The sequence below is a fragment of the Cryptomeria japonica genome, chromosome 10 (assembly GCF_030272615.1).
Source record: "Cryptomeria japonica chromosome 10, Sugi_1.0, whole genome shotgun sequence".
Classification (NCBI taxonomy): Eukaryota; Viridiplantae; Streptophyta; class Pinopsida; order Cupressales; family Cupressaceae; genus Cryptomeria; species Cryptomeria japonica.
Window position 1 is genome coordinate 92,012,187 of NC_081414.1, and position 17,965 is coordinate 92,030,151.

Sequence of the window (17,965 nt, forward strand, 5' to 3'; positions counted from 1 at the left end):
GGGTTTTCAACAGAGGAAAAACAAAAATCAGAGTGGGGCAGAAAAGGAAGATTGATTTGCAGTGACAGGAAGGCAGAGATGAAGCATCAGTGAGAGATCATCTCAAGACAACAGTAAGGTGTTACAAAATTCATTTGTAACAAGGTTTTTCATTGTATTAAATTGTTTATTGAATTATTGTAAATCTCCGAGTGGGTGTTCAGAGTAGGGGTTGGTGCTCCTTTGGGTTGGTGCCCATAAAGCTAGGGGTTGGTGCCCATAAACTTCAGGGGTTGGTGCTCCTTGGGTTGGTGCCCTAAACATTGTAATCAGTTTTACTTGTGAGGCTGGATTGGAGCAGTAGATTCCAACAACATTTCTCACCGAGGTTTTTCCCACATTGGGTTTTCCTCGTATATCTTGTGTTATGGGCTTGCATTTTATTTGTGTATGTTTATGTATTTGTATATCTTTGCTCATAGGTTTATAATCTTGATTGTTAATGTTTTAATCTTTTAGGAAAGTTCAAGTTTTTGATTACCACTGATTCCTCCCCCCCTCTCAGTGATCCATTTGTGTTCTTCAGAAGCTGTACAATACAATAAAAGGCTGACTTTGTTTGACTCTTGCTACCATTTATTCCCTTTGTTGAATGCAACTTTACTATACATCACCATATGGCTTGATAGTTAAGTGGCTGCACTTTATAATTGTTCCTCTTATATTTTTCATTGAAATTTTATTTTTTCCATTTTTGTTCCAATCTTTCCTTATTTTTTAATTTTGTTTTCTTTTTTTGTAATTGCTGTTAGTACTTTGAGATGTGTTGTTGGTAATTTTGCGTTCTTTCATTGGTTGCTTTTCACTAAGGGTTGTAGCTTCGAGAAAATTACAAGCCGATGAGTATTTCATAATCCTTCATTTTCCAATGAAATAGGCCACAAAGAGAATTTGTTTCATCCTCCAAACATGACTATAACTCCAAAATTTCTTCATCATTCAATTCTATTGGACCTTGACTCTTCCTCCATTCTTCTCTAGGGTTTGAATTTGATGAATCCGAAGAAGCTTCTTCCTTACCGATGGCCTGGTTTTTTAAATCACTTACGTACATCCAACCTTTGTTTTCAATGGAGATTGTATTCTTTTTCCAGTTGTGATCTGTTTTGGCTACTACTAGCCAACCTCGACCCAACAATGCATCGTATGCTTTTTTCTTTAATGAGATGACCACAAAGCTTAACGAAAATGCTTGGTTTCTAATAATTACCTTTTGTCCTATTAGAACTTCAATTACCTTAGTGCCTTGCTGATCTACATCCACCAATTGAAAGGTTGGGGGCCAAATGGTCAGCTTGCGAAGACTTCTCCAAGTGTCTTTTAGAAGTACATTCACGCTAGAGCCACCATCAAAAATTGTATTTGTGAGATACCTTCCAAGGATCTCCATATTCACCGTGACTAGTTTCTTTATTGTGTTAATTGTCATTAGCATCGGATTGATCACTTGGTTGCCCAATAGTAGAGGTTTGGTTATTGGATCTTCATTCTCGCTAGATTTCTATTGGGCCGTAGCATGCACCATCACATTCTCTCCCAATGCATTTGCATTTGGAAGTCAGGAATACTTTATAATAAATCCACTAATTTGTCATGCCCTAACCATAATAACCTAGATCGCAACATTGTTAATGAGATCGCTGCCATAATAAATTCAGAATATATAAGAAATGACTCTCCAAAGTGGGTTGAAGGGGATTTGTTAGGCAGTGATTCCTTAATTAAAAGACATAACAGCAAGCTACTAAAAGCAATGAGTTAATCAAGGGATGCATCCTTTGTAAAGGGTGTGATGATAATAAAGGTTGTGTGTTTTCATTCCACCATGGAGGACATAAAAAGGAGATCAACCCATTTGTGAAGACATCAAGTGAAAATTAATAGATTGACAAGAACCAATCTGCAATTTGAGTGATTGCAGTTATTTATAAGAATCAAGTGGACCCCTATCTAGATCAGCAAGTCTAATTTATTATCAGTCCTATTTATGCATAGGATTCTAGCAAGTTATAAGATTATTCTAGGATTCATCGCACCTCCACTAAGAGTATTTATTAGCAATTCATATAGCAAATTCCTTTAGCAATCTATTTTGAATTTATAGAAATGTCTTGTAAATAGGAAGGATGGCCAGCCTTCCAGGTTCACAAGAGCTGAAGGACTAGAAATCCTCCATGCATCATATCAAATTTGCCACCTCGATATGGATGGACTAGAAATCTTGCCATGCTCGTGGGCCAGGAAATTGAATGGACCAGTAATCCGTTCCATGCTCGTGGGCTTGGTCGAGGAGGAGGACCAATCTCCATGGTGGACTGGGGGATGGAATGGACCAAAAATCCTTACATACTCCCGCGATACGAGGATGACCATTCTTGAGATTGCTGTTTGCAAACATTTCCAATGAATTCCTAATATGGTTGATTATAAGGAATATGCCTTGAACTAAATATCAATGATAATAGGGTGTATTGATTTAGATATGAATGATGCTTACTTGGATATAGATGCTATCGTGGGTCTTAATGCTTAATGATGTCTTTAATGTCTGTTTCTAGTGATTAATATTGTTTGTAGGACCTAAACCCGAATTATCCTATTAAGGGCATTATGATTGGTAATTTTATTGTTAAAGATAATATGATTATCATCGTAAGTTGGAATTATTGTTTTAGGGCTTAAATTCAGGTAAATCCCAAAAGAAGACATTACATACTTTAATTGGTAAGGTAATATGAAGTACTTGCCTTGTAATATTTTTCTTGGATTGTAATTGATTTGTTACCATACTAGCATTTGCAATTGAGTGGTGGCATTTGCTATTTGTAGCGTTCTCCACTTTGGCACTTTCTTGATAGAGCCTTTCTTTTTTTGTACGTGGGTTTGGGTACATAGCCTTCCTTGCTTGGGCATGAGTAATGGCTAGAACTTCATTTTGCTTGTCAACATCAATTAGATTGATGCTAGCTTTTGGCTTTGGACATCTCGTGTCTTCATGGTTTATAGGTCTACACCATTTGCATGGTAATTACACTTTGTCTTGCTTTTTTTGTCAGTCTTTCTTAAAATGTCCCCATTCACTACATTGTCAACATTGTATGATAGGACTTCCTTTGGAGTTGTACTATATTCGATTTTGCCCTTGTTGATTTTGATAACCTCTTGGAGATGCATTCTATGGCTTCAATGGAGTGGACTACTCTCCTTATGTAAAGAGCACTTGTGTACTCCTAGTCTTCAAATTGTACGGGCATTCGTTTATTGAATGACCCATAACTTGGCAAATCTCACAAAACATCTTTCTAGGACAATTACTTACTTTGCCCCTAAATTTTGCACTTAGTACCATAGTTACAAGACTCGGCAAGTCCCGAGGCGGGTCGCCTCTGTCAATGACAGGCGACCTTGGACTCGGACTCGACCGAGTCTGGCTAGGTCTTGGTAGACTCGTCGAGTCTGCCAGACTTGGCATCGAGTCTCGAGCCTTGGACTCTGCCACCCAACAAGGTTAAAAAAAGACAAAACAAATTTATAGTTTATAGTTTATAGAAAAAAAACTTCCGCAAGGGGCTTTGTCCCTTGAACCCATCTTGGGGGCGCTGCCCCCAAACCCTTGTTGAATGATTTGGGGGACTGCGTCGATAAAAGTGGGGAAAATTTAATCTCCGAGTTTGATTAGGCTCCATATAACAACATAAAGCAATCCTTTCCGGTTTTACGAACAAATTAAGATCTGCACTGCTCATTTGTCTGCAACTTTCTTCACTTTCAAGGACATTCCTTCTCACACGGTATTGGATACTAACTGCATCATGAACTGCTTGCACAATGATTTATTCACTTGTGGAGATGCTTAAGCCACTAACAAGAATGAACCACATACATTGTTTTGCACCATGGTAAACCACCTAATTTAAGGAATCTAAGATTAGTTCATCTGGTTAAACAACTAATTCTTTCTACCCAGATTCATATGCACAACACATTGGAAAATAATGAAGTGGTATGTGTAAATTTAAATAAACAAAACATGCTTGTGCAATGACCATACATTCTACATGTACCTGAGATGATAATGAATTTTGTAGACATTTGACACTATTTATATTTATAATGTGTTATTTCGTTTAGCTTATTTCCTTCAACTCAAGCCTAAAATTTGCGTTTATACTTATGTGATGAATGTAAACTTGTGTATGTGTTCAAAGTAGTTTCTATTTGATGAGATTATTGTGTTTTTGAGGTTTATTTATTAAAAAAATTCATGAAAGAAGTTTAAAATCGTTAAAAATCTTTGAATTTCTTGGGTTTTTCAATTTGCCAAGTCTTGGCTGAGTCGGGGCGTCGAGTCTGAGTCTTAGTCAAAAATCAGCTTGCCGAGTTCGAGCCGAGTCCAAGTCTTGTAACTATGCTTAGTACACCATAGTGTGTTATTTTCTTTATCGGTTTCTTTCTTTGCCTTTAGTTCATTCATCATTTTGAGCATGTCCCCCCAAAATACTTTTATCATTCCCAATTCATTGTTTGTTGTTGTCCAAACTTCCATTTTCCATCTATGTCCCCGATTGTAGCCTCAAAATAGGATTAGGTTGGTACTACCTTCATATTTTTTCTTAATGATGGAATTAAACCTTAAATGAACTACCACTTTTTTTTACTGTTAATTGGTTTTGTTCCCAATTTTTACTAGGAATTCTTCAATTCTATGGTTATAACTTATAAGCTCGTACATTTTTATGCTTACCTCGTTTTATATTGTAAATTTTTGCTACTATTTCATTATCAGGAAGTGATTTAAAATCTTCTTCAAAGGCCTTCCTTAATATTTCCCATGTATTTATGGAGGCTTGGCCAATTTTTGTATGCCACTCAATTGCTATATTTTGCAAGGTGGCTGGGAAAGATTGTAGCCAAATCGCTTTATCATCTTTCTTGCCCATTTGCTGTTCAGATTGTTTCACAAGTATAATGCCTAACAAAATCCTTAGATCCATTTTCTGTAAACTTGGGCAACTTTTGCTTTTTGCCATTAAGTATTGACATGGTTTTATTGTGATGCGAATCTAGCATCTAGAATCTACATGCCTGGGAGTTTTGATTCAGACTTAGTGCTTCTCTTGCACTCTCGGCCATGTAGGAATCCTCAAGTCTTCCCTTGGCTTCGGCCTTTCATGCACTTGTTTCGCCTTCAGATTTTGTTTTATACACCCTTGGCTCAACTTCTTCTCCATCGATTGACAATCTTTAAATGCTCCAAAGGCTACTCTCCTACAATTTTGTGATGGAATGTGACTTTGTCTCCCAAGTCTGGAGAAGGTTGTCTTGACTTTTCAACTTGACTACATTCTCAGGAAGGGCTTCAACCTGAAAATTGTCTGGTTGTATTTTCCTCAAGTGTTCCTCGTAATCTTCTCCTTCGTTCCCTTTGCTCAATGATCCTTAAAGATCACCTGATCTCATGGTCTTGACCACCTTGTGGCGTTTAGTCACCTTTATTGGGATTTGAGGGCATGAATTACTCAAATCTGACTTAATTTCTTTTTAAGACAACATTGCCAAATGTTTCTTGCTCTACCTAATAAAATAAATACATGAATTAATAATAGAGATGACAATGCATACCAGATATAGGAGTAAAATATATATCTAATTGCATTTGAAATTATTATAGAAGATGACTAGAGATGGCCAGCCAAGGATCGGTGTTGATTTGACTAGTTCATACACCTTTCCTTGATGATACACAATCTATTTAATGGACCCGATGGTTGTCAAGAGGAACACAACTATCAGCCAAACAACACTTATAACTACTTGAAACCAACAAACACTTAATACATAATCAGACAACCAATATAATCGAAACATAATACTAGACATTGTACACTGACTACATTCATTACATATATGCTAACATACATATGCATATAAATGTATTATCATATGTATTTGTGTAGATATATGTATATCATAATACAGTATACACATACCTACATATGGATATTATAATACATATGTATGTCTACACACACATACATATGCACAGCTGTACATACATATATGAATACATGGATACAAACAAATGCACATCCACATGTGCCTACATATGTCATACATCTTTGGCCTTGATGTGCATACATTCTTTATGGTTGGAAGAGTAAAAGGTTAGCTGTGCTGTCTGCAAACAACAAATAAGTTAATTTAGTTGCCTTTAATGATTGAGAACTACATGCTATTAACATGAGAGGCCATTTTTCTTTATGAACAAGCTATATCTAAGTGTTGTTTCGTCATTTGGTTGATTTTACTTATGATTAATGAGCCACAACAAACTTTAGTTAGATGCTTGCCTTATATTGGGATTGAATACATAAGAAAGAAGCTGGACTATTGTAGAATCTCCGTCCATGGAGTTAGAAGGCACTTGTTTATTGAGTTTAGAACCTTATCAAAACAGAGGAACCATTCTGGCGAGATGGGTTAAAAGAGGAACCGAAGAGGTTCAATTAGCACATGCCATAAGTGCTTCTTTTTGGCAAAATAGATACACCTTTCAGATTGTGGACAAATTACACACACAATAATTGTTTTTTGACATGATAAACATCTTCTGGCTTCTCTTACCCTTTAACCTTCATGTTTAGTTTAATGGTGTATATTGTAGCATTCATTCATTGAGAGGTTGGCTTGGATCAGTTGTCAGATTCAATTATTTTTTATATGCTTGAGATCCCCTTCTGTATAGCCTCAAAGTTAGTATACCGTATAATAATATAATTCCTTGACCTATAACCTCTGTCTGCCAATTGGTGGGTAGTCTAGTGTTACTTCATGTTATCATTCTTGGGTTTTTTTGTCCTTTTTTATTACATATGGCAGATTTTTATCATTTTATACATCATAACTATCATAGCCATAGAAAATAAAAATAATTGCTTAGGGCAAAGTACTAATTTGAACAAAATTGCTGATATGGCGTATTTGTAATATGGATATTTAATTAGTTTAAAGCATCTGCTATTCATTTTGAGAAAATTATTAATGCTATGCCTGGCTAGAGTTGTTTGCTATTTTAATATTATTGATGTCTCAGCTAGTATGTGTGCGTATGGACATGATCTTATAGTTACATGGTAAAAAATGGAGTTTATGTGAGCTGTCCTCTGAACTATAAGGAATAGTTGACAACCGTGTGCTGTTGACTTATGGTGTATGGATTCTTGAATTATTTTTATAACTTTCTTTACAGGTTATATCATTGCACATGCTTGGTTCCTGAGAAATTCAGCATTCGTGCTAACTGTGTAATGCCTAGATCATTGCCTTGATGTGTTTCAAATTTTCAATTATGGAAATTTTTCTTTAGTTGACTAAGATACTCCAGTGATTGACTGAATTTGAAAATATGGCCCCTCTTTAGACAGCAAAATAATCTGTATTAATTGAATTACTATCGTTTTGTCCTATTCCATGGTTGATTAGTGTACTTAATGCATGCTTAATTAGCCTTGGGTGGTACGTTTGTGCTCTACGTGGACACGCCATTGATAGACAATACTAAATGTGCAATGATGTTGGTCAGGGTAAGGGAGCTTTTATCAATTATCATATTTTCTTGTACCATTATAGTATGTACCCTACTTTCAATGGGAATAAAAGTTCCATCTATTTGAGTTGTGTGTAATTTCTTTGAATCTGGATAGTTATTGGCATAACATGCTCTACTTAAAGAACATTGCCTAAAAGTTGCAGGAATTGTATAGCCTGCCAAATTAGTTTCTAGAATTAAATACAAATTGGAAATGTATAAAAAACATGATAAAAATGAGACAGCAGCAAGAAAATATTGCATGAAACACCTTATTGACTCTAGAGAAGTCCATTGTGGTAAAACTGCAGCATGGAAATGAGCCATGCCTCTGCTCTTCCATTCATTTATGAAGAGTGGCTCCCAATGTGGCAATTAAACTGATCTGGGCTCGGAAAATCCAATGTGGGAAAGTAATAGCATAGAAATGGGTCATGTGTCTGCTCTAACATTCACTTTTGTAAAGCAGGAATGCAAATTACAAAGAGTATCTCCAATTGGGACAGTTAGACCCATGCATACTTAATTCATCATTCCAATATCTTTCTCTTGGCTTTGCAATATTACACTTTATGACCTCTACTGTTAAAAGTTTTATCCAACTGCTGCAAACTCTCTAAATTGATCGCCTATGGATCACATCATGGATTTATATATGCCAAAAAGCCATTTTAGTTATAATATTCCCTTGATATGCCATGGGAAGATCGAATGAACCTTCTGGGTGTGTTCTTACCCCTGCTGCTACATCTTTGGAAGCTGAAATATATATCAAATATCTATATCCTTCAATTAGCATAGAAGAAAGTATTTACAAGTAGCACTTCTATTGAAACTTTTATAAGTGTTAACCCCATATCCTTGCAAAGGGGGCATGAAACATATGCACACATTGTGGATCTAGGAAGAATCCTTTTGGTTATATTGTCTTTCAGATTTGAAAGTTAAGTCCTCTAACAAGCTAAGTAATCAGAAATGTCTAAGGGTGTTAGTGTTTTGTGTTTCTAGCTCTCTGAAACATCTCAGATACACAAACATATTTGAAGCACCTCCGAAGTGCTGAAAGTGACATGCAAATTTTGAAATGACTGGGTCAACAAAAATGTCCTTGGAAAGGCAACAGAAAAGGGTTGACAGTGATGTTAAGCTCACTTTTTCTGCAATCTGAGCTCTACGCTGCTTTTTTCCGTTCATTATACAATCATAGTTGAGTACACGAAACCTTTAATCAAGAAATGCAAACACAACTTAGAGAATTTATTTTAAAGCTGTGCACTCAAGAGAAACAAATTTGTAATAACCAAACACAATTTGATGTCCCCCAAACTACTTTTGTTCTCAAAGGTATTCAAATTCATCTCTCTTATCTCAGGCTCCTTTATGCATCTGGTTAAGCTCAATAGATTGGGAGCATATAAAACAGAGAACTTGGTGTTTGTACATGTCAATTCCTCTCTCTTGACACAGAAGACTAATTTATAGGAAAAGGTCATCAATTCATTGGAATGTCAACCTAGAGCTGACTGACTTGTATGTGTCTTTAAATGTGGTTACATTGATGACATAAGACTAATTGTTATAAGCAAAGGTTGTCCATGCATTGGGATGTTGGTCTAGAGCTGACTGACGTGGATGTGCCTTTTTGGCTGTGGTTACATTGATGTCTAAGGAAGAGAGTCAGTCAGGGCAGTCAAATGTAGCATCAAGGAGTGGTAGTGGTAGTTTCACTCTGAATGAAATTCTCTATCTAGCTTTAATGTTCTTAAAGGGGCTGAGGACCTTAATGATTTAGAGCTTCAGTATGATTGTGAATATGCTATACACTTTTAGGGGTCCAGTCAATAAGCAGAACACATTAACATGTATTCTGAGCAGCTAAATATATGCATGTAAACTTTTGAAGTAATCTGAATAGCTTTTCCTAATATAAAATTATTGGCCTCATCATGTTCCATTTTTTAATAAAAAAGTGTCAAGATTGATCTAAAGATGGTACTAGACTTTGATTATATTGCCACATCATGATGATAACAATAAATCAAACTTTTTCATCATAAGATTTATTATCTTCTTAAGAATAAGAAGTCAAACCTTAGAGCCTAATTTGTCTCATGTAACATAGGTGGTATTGGTAGTGTCATCTCTGTTCAGAATAGTTGGTCTGTGATACTGCAGAAAATGACAAAGCATGTAATCTCAATTAAGGGAAGTTGAGCAGTTTCTCTTCATGTAACTATCAAGCCATGTCTTTGTCTCCTCACTTTATAAGTATGTATAATAACTATTTGTCAAATAGGTTTCTAGTTAGCTCAGTTTTAACTTTTGATAGATACACATATTCAACTTCCCAAATCATTGTACAGAACTTGCAGGTTCTAAATGATGTGATAATTCTAATTCAGTGTCGTATTTGTTCATATCTTTTGATCATTCTCTTTGCATAATACCATTATTTTGTTCTTGAGGATGAATGCTTAAAACTCTATACTAGTTAGTAATTTTTCATCAATTATTAGTGTCAGGATTCAAAACTAATATTACTTATATTATCTTCTCACAGTAGATGAGCCAACATTGCGAGATAATGTTGAATTACAAAAAAATGCATTGTTCCCCATGGTGAGAATTGATTAGTCTTTTTTAAATAAAATTTTAAAAGAGCAATTAAAAATTGCTTTAGATTGTTCACAGGATTAATGAATTGGTGCCATTTGATCAATAGAGTCAGGTACAGATGGTTCTTCCTTGCGTTATAGGGGACTATACAGACTTTTTTGCCTCCTTGCATCATACAAAGAACTGTGGCATTATTTTTCGTGGTCCAGAAAATCCAATTCTCCCAAACTGGTAAATGTATTTTCTTTCTTTTAGCAAGAAATAGACATAAATTTTAAATCCATTATTTCTATTGCTAGGAAGACTAATGTTCATTAGTTGGCATTTTAAGATGAAGTGTATGAGACTATGGGTATTGTTACATACTTCAATGACTAAGAATGATGGAATAGGGGACTGAAATATTGTATTTTCATATTTTGCTAGTGTAGATGAAATTAACTTTTAGAAGAGAGAAGTCGTTGAAAACAATAACTGATTGATAAAATAAGTGGTCTGTTGTGGCTGTTCCTTTCACCTTCCAAAGCAATCACTAGCTCTATGGGAACAACTAAAAGAAGGAGCACTGACTTCCATGGTTACAAGAAATGAAAAAATACAAACAATTGACCCCCAACCACAGAAAGAACCTAGCCCACCCCCTTCCAGCAACACATGCTACATATTGATTAAGGCAGGAATAGGGCTGCCATTGCCCTCACAGTTCAACTTGTCAATGCTCTATGGAGGATTTACAAAAATATCAACACCAACAATTCCCGTGAATTGTGCACCTGTTGGACCTGCACCATTCCTCCCACCTCCTTACTGAATTTGCTGCTCTTTGCCTTTATGCAATTTCCCACACTAGGGTCTGGAATAGCTGCTTAAGCACTTTTTGAAAGCCTTCAACAATCAATTGCAGCATGGTGACATTGTTAGCTTCCTACAGTTATCCATCCCAGTGCACCACTTATAACCACTTCTTAGAGTATCAACATACTTTAAGAAGTTGTAGCAGAGTTGCTTGAGAATTGCTACACTGTTCTACACACAACTATCCTCCTTAGCCACAGCTAGAGAAGACTTGCTTTCCTCTTTACCTTATGTTAGAACCCAGACTATCTCCTGAAGAAAAATCACCTCCTTGTAGCAGGTGGTGCAACATCCACTCATACATTGCTTTCTTGTGGATCACAACAATCAGTTTTATGTGAAAATCTCTAGCAATAGACACTCCAGTCTACCTTTTCCCTGTGTTTCCAACACCATCCTATCCCAACACTGTTCCATCATCATGAGAATCAATGTAGGAGATGTTTTCCAATCTGCTGTCCAAAATGACTTCTCCATAAGGAGAGTCACAAGTCATGTGTTTTCCGCTTCAGTTCCGTTCTTCAAGTGCTTTTCGATCTAGCCCTTATCTTGAATGCAGAGAAAAACAAGAAAAAAATAAAAAAGAGAAATAAAACACCCACACATGTTGCTAATTACATCTTAGTCTGGTTCTGTTCATTAAAAAATGTAGGCAATCAAATCATCACATAACACTATGCAAGTCTCCCCACAAGGCAATGATACCTTCAAACAGAAAGAGCCTTCCCTGTGCCCTCAACTTGAGGATATTTTTCTGTCCCACATTCTTAAACCCCTAAGCCAAATTTTTGCCTTATTGGACAATTGGCCATGAGGTTAGATTTGAGATGACCTTGGTAGAAAGTGTTATTGATAATACCAGCATTTGACGGATAGTCAAATGCTGTATTAGTTTCCCAATAGCAACGAACAAATTCAATTGTCTGAAAAGATGAGTTATTTTAATAGATCCTTTAACAATGCAATTCAATCTCCAATTACCCAAACCCTCCTATATCATTCCTTGGATGATTGTCTAAGAGTCACCCTCAACAATCATATTCTTGATATTTGACTATTTTGCCATCCATGAACCTTATAAAAGGGATAGGGCTTCTCTTGGTTGTTGTTTCTATTTGGAAACATAAAAGTTCCTGATTAGACAACCACAAACTACATGACCCAGTTTCCTTTTAGAAGCTTTGTCAAAGTTGAGCTTAAAATTGAACTACCTCCTAAGTAGAGAACTCCATTTCCTTGCTGGTTCTTCTTGATTTCATTATTATTGTTTCTTAACCCCCACATTACTAGGGTAGGGGAGAAAGAAGGGTACAATTACTTCCTAGCTCTTGAGCACAAATTTCCAAATTAAAGTACACGTTCCAGGAGAGGGAAGGCCTGACAACCTCAACGTTTACAGTTTTTGTTTTCACCCGACACCTTATGTAGGGATGCTCCTCCTAGAACATTATATTTTTTGTTGAAGCCAAATTCGCCAAGGGGTGCAGATTGTTGCCTGTCACAAAGATTGTAGGTTCTTCCTCCCAATTCACCAGCTTTCTAAATATTGTTTGATAGATCTAGAGGTCATCCAAATCATTTCTGGCTTATCAAGAAATCCTTTGCAAGAATTCACAATGGAGAAGAAGATGATAGGTGGTTTACCCATGCTTCTTGCAAAAATAGCTCCATGACAATTCCTTAAAATTTTTGCTTGTAAGATTCTCCTGGGTTTTTATTGAAGCGGAGTCACAAAGGAAAATTTCATTACTCAAATGATACAATCTTCCGTGGAAAAGTGATAAAGAACATACATACACAAGATGGCCATCATATTCATACACATGTCATCAAGATTCGGGAACATCACAACTCACAACTGCAAATGATAAAGCTTTGATAGGGCACTCTGAATTGCTGACTTAGAGGAACTCATATAAACTGCAGCAATGAAAATACTCAAACTCACAAACTCAGAATGGAAATAGAGAAAATTAATAATTAATATATTATGTTAAAAAATTAAGAAAAGTCTCCAAGGTTTCTGTTATCACAAAAGCTCGCACCCTTGCTGAGCTATCAACTCAGCAACCTTGTGATGCATGGAAACAACCTCGAAGTGTGGGACCTTGCGCAAGGGGGTTGAATCTCCGGAGAAGGCCGACTTCCTTCTCAATCCAGGTGGAGGTGTTGAACCAACTCAACACTTCAAAACTAACTCCTAGGCCTATCCTAACAAATTGCAGAGGTAAAGGGAAGAGAGAAATGCTTGAAATAAAAGGAGGTGATGCACCAAGAAGAGAGATTGTTCCTCTCCCCACCCGAAATGGCACAAGGAATCAACTGAAATACCCAAGAGATGCACAAACTTCAGTTGTATGAGTGACCCAAACGCATGTATGGAGGTTAGAATTTGCTGAGTGTCAAGAGGGGAGAAGGATTCCCACAAGTCACACTTAGAAAACAAGTTAACACAGCATATATGGAGAGAAGAAAACCACAAACATACACTTATAATGGAGGTAAGAACACATACACAACATGCATAAGTTGAAGTAAGGCAAGAATGGTAGTTTCAATTCATTCAAAGGACAAAGGCCAAACTTACAGTTGCAGAAATGCAAAAAAAAATTTACAAGTCTTCAAAAGAAGAGAAAGAGCATAAGAAAGCTCAAGGCAGCAGGGAGAGAACCCTTTACAATGAGGCCTAAAAGCCTTATATAGAAAAAAGGTTACGAGAGTGATCATGACCATTGCATGTTAGTCTGGGAGTGCAACGAAGTGCATGCACTTGACCTCAGTACTTGCAAGCAACCTAGCCATACCCACAAAGGGCAACCCTGAGAAGGTGGATTTACTGACCTTCCAAAGTCAAAGTATGCAGACATGACATAAGTCACCACAACAAGCATGGCCCCATACCTCCTTTGATGGAAATCCTGCCAAAAACATTAAATGCACACCTGTGGCTCCACAAAAGAAGGTCCATAAGTCACCAAAACTTTCGGAGCATTTAAAGCTTTGAGTGTCGATCACTCCATCCGGAAGTGTCGCCAGTCGGAAGGAAGTCTGGGGACTTCGGAAACTCGGGTTTCTGAAGTAGGGAAGACAAGGAAAGAACTTCAGAACGTCGGGGTTCCGGGAAGGAGAAAGGAGAGCAGCAGGCAACTTTGGAACCTCGGGGTTCCGGAGAACTGGAAAAAGGGGCAAAGGGAAGGAACTTCGGAACCTCGGGGTTCTGGAGTTCCGGGGGAACTAGAGAGAAAAGGCAGGGAGGGGAAGGAACTACGGAACCTCGAGGTTCCGAGTTCTGGAGTTCCGGAGAAGGAGAACAGGAGAAGGCAAAGGGGAAGAACCTCCTTTGGACAAGGCAACACTTCCTACTTCATGATTCTCCTACTTAGTCCTTGATCAATTAGGGCAGTGCTAGTCCATGGATCGTATCTCTGATCGTTTCTTACTGATGGACCAAGGGTGTCATAAAATGACAACAGTTTCCAACCCTTTACAATGCCATTAAACTAGGTATATATAGATTCTCATGTTAAAATGTAATAAGATTTCCAAAAGTTTCAATAATGAGTTTTTAAATCAGCTACAAATTCCTAGGCTTCGCCCCAGTTTTTCATGCAATATTTGGGTCCAACAATATCCAATAAATGTTTCAAATTGCCCTCTTTATCAAGATAACTGTGCATAGAGAAAAGCAATATTCACTAGATAAATTATTAAAAGTTGAACTCAATTTTGTTTCCCATGGATCCTTCAATACTTTTGTTTTATTTTCTAAAGAAAATATTTAATATCAAACCTGGGTTCATTTTTCAAAATCAAATTCATCTGCAATCACAATAAATACAAGCATACCTAGATCCTTCAATACTTTTGTTTTATTTTCTAAAGAAAATATTTAATATCAAACCTGGGTTCATTTTTCAAAATCAAATTCATCTGCAATCACAATAAATACAAGCATACCTAGATCGTTTTGATTTCTCATTGATTGGATAGATTCTCTTGTATTAGGTTCCTTAGCTAGTTCTAACAAAAAGGAAATTTATTTGGCTCAAGGAAGATGAATGTCAAATTCAGGTTTAGGCTGAGTTATTGTGACAGTTCGTAAGCTAAGAAGTAGGCCAGCATGTGGTGGATTCAGTTTCACTGGTAAAGCTGCACAAGAATAGCCTGTAAAACAAGTGTCTTTTAAAAGTCACAATACAGGCACACAGAAAATAGAGCTGAAAACGAGGTTTAAATGGGCTCTATAAACTTATCAGTTTTGGGGGTTCAGAAGATAAGAATAGGTTTGAAATCATAAAAGGTGCTCTGAGGAAATGGCTCTGAAACATTCTAAATTTGGTTTAAGAGAACAATTTAAAATCTCATTCTATTGATCAATCATTATGGTATGGTTAACAGCAAGTAATGACGTCAGCTCAAAATCATTGGCCAAATGCCATGGGGAAACATAAAAGTTTGTTTTTTTGTCGTCCAATTGGTCTATAGATGTATAAGTATCAGTCAGTCAGTCAGAATGTGAAGGATTGACATAACTATAGGGAACTATGACCGACTAACCTGCACCTAATATATCTTCACAAAACATTTTGTCTCTTCCTATGGAAAAAAAAACCCTAATGGCTTGTTGCTAAAATAGTTTGAACTTTGAAGTGATGAGAGTAGAGATTTAGGACGCATATATACTTTCAGAGATGACTAGCTGAAAGCCAAAGACACAAATCAGGGAAAGGACAACCAAGGACAAGTCATTGACTTAAACCCAGAACTCAGAACACTCGAGAATCATATAAACCAGGGACAGTTTTTAATTTTCATGGAATGCCTAGTTAGGAAAAATTGGGGCATGTTGAGACATTGACATCTCCCTTTTTCAGTGGGACTTGCTTCTGCTTTTATTAGTCTCTTTGAGCACTTCATTTGAGAAACACCAGCCTTTAATGGTCATGGATGGCAGAGGAACCAGGAATAGATGTTTGTATCATGGGGAAGAAACTTTTCATTTTGATATTTTAGAAACTACAGTAGCATAAGAAAGCACTCATTTACTCTGCAATATCTTCCGTTAACAGTTTTTATTTTGTGCACTCACTTGTTTAAATCATATAAGTCTCAGATCTCTGCTACTTCTGTATTTTCATTTATAAAATTATTTACAAAATCTAAATTTTGGGAATAAATGAATATATATTATTTGAGATGTTATATCTTCCATCTTGTTCACCATTGATTGCTTAACAATTGCTGTATCCAAGCCTTTGTGTTGACTGTTGCTAGGGATTTTATCCGAATTATTAATATTTTGATCTGTTTTTACTGGAAAATGTTGTGCGATGCACATCACATCCCTGTTACAGGGACCCCCCCCTCCCCTGTCTTTTTCTTTTGAAGTCTGCCTGATAGAGAGAGGAAGTTTGTTCAAGCCCCATTTTAAAGCTGAATTCTCATGTTGCAAGGGGGCGTATAAAGGAAAACTCAGTATTCTCACAAGCAACAAAGACCAAGTAAAAACCCTCGTCAATGTCTTCAAATCACCGAGAAAAACCGAAGAGGAAATAGAGCTCGGGCGTTGAAGTAAAAGAATGAAAGCCGTTTTCATCTTTCACCTTCAGGATGCTGAGTTTGCAAAATCAAAATTGCACATTTTTGTGAGGTGCCGAGTTTCATAGAAAGGAAACAAAAGGTCTCACATTCTGGCTAAAATAGCCTAATTCCCCAAAGATAGGTTTATTAGCTAGGTCAAATAAAATCATGCATTTTCCTTCAAAACCTTGAATTTCATTTGCAAATACCAAGTTCGCACTTTTCCTTCAAAGGGGCCAGTCATGAAAATTTGTGCAATTCCTTGAAAGGGCCCGAATTCCCTTTAGTAAAAATCAAATCTAAAAGGCAAAGTTCAGTGATTTTGTCAATTTTGCAAGAAATATCAAAATCGCACATTTTTATTTAGAAACTGAATTTCGCTGAGTAGGGGGTGTAACAAAGGTTTGGTGATTTTTGTCTATCAAAGGTTCGCTCATCTCATGTAGAGTGGCCGAGTTTTTTTAACAAGCAAGAGGGAATTTTAAAATGAAAGTTTGCATTCTTCTTAAAAAAGGCGAGATTTCCCCTTACATGCAATATGAAAGTTGAAAGAATAAAGGAACAGATGAAAGCTCGACATTTTTTCATATGAGTTTATAAAGAGTTTGAATTCACCCTTGTAAAGCTGAGTTTTCCAAGTCTTGCAAATCTGTTTAAAAGGCCAAGTTTTCTTCAAAAGGGCTAAAATGCATTTAAAGGGATTGCTAGGTTGAAGTTCGCATTCCTCCTCTATCGCCGAGTTTTGTTATTTGAACATTGAATTTGGTGTTTGTTATTTTGGTTTTATTTTGTTTGCATGGTTTCCTTTTCAGCTGGTTAATTAGAGTTTAGTGGTTCTAATGGCAAAGTGTGGGGGGTATTTGATGCATTTTAGGTTCATACCTTCGGGGACCTGCTAATTGTAGGTCACCGTGCATGGTTAATCTGAACCCAAAACTGTGCGTAGTTCAACTGTGAGTATGTCTCAGGCTGCGCCAGAATTGGGTGCCTAGACAAATCCCCATAGTCTGAAAATCCATTTATCCTTTGGAGCTTGCACCGTTCTTGTCGAGTTGTGAGGGTGTCTCCGGCGAAATGAGAATTGGTTTATGGAAATCTGTCTACCCGCTGCATTAGCTGTTATCATCACTGTCCTTAGGATCCCTAAACCCCTCTCTTTTGTTATTCATTTTCCAACTAGAGAATCAACATCGTTAGATGCAGACCAACTTGTTGTAAACGTAAGCCCCCTTGTGTTACTAGTAAAACGCATCAATCGCTGAGCTATCCCGCAGTCAAGACCTGACA

General features: G+C 36.8%; 1 protein-coding gene across 1 annotated transcript in view; it reads left to right on the forward strand.

Moving 5' to 3' along the window:
* The window catches only part of LOC131049616 (fumarylacetoacetase), a 109,620-nt gene that overhangs the window by 46,791 nt on the left and 44,864 nt on the right, over nucleotides 1-17,965 (forward strand). The window contains exons 3-4 of the mRNA XM_057983671.2: nucleotides 10,188-10,246; nucleotides 10,350-10,474. Of these exons, the coding sequence (XP_057839654.2) occupies nucleotides 10,188-10,246; nucleotides 10,350-10,474 (184 nt within the window). The remainder of the gene's footprint in view (nucleotides 1-10,187; nucleotides 10,247-10,349; nucleotides 10,475-17,965) is intronic.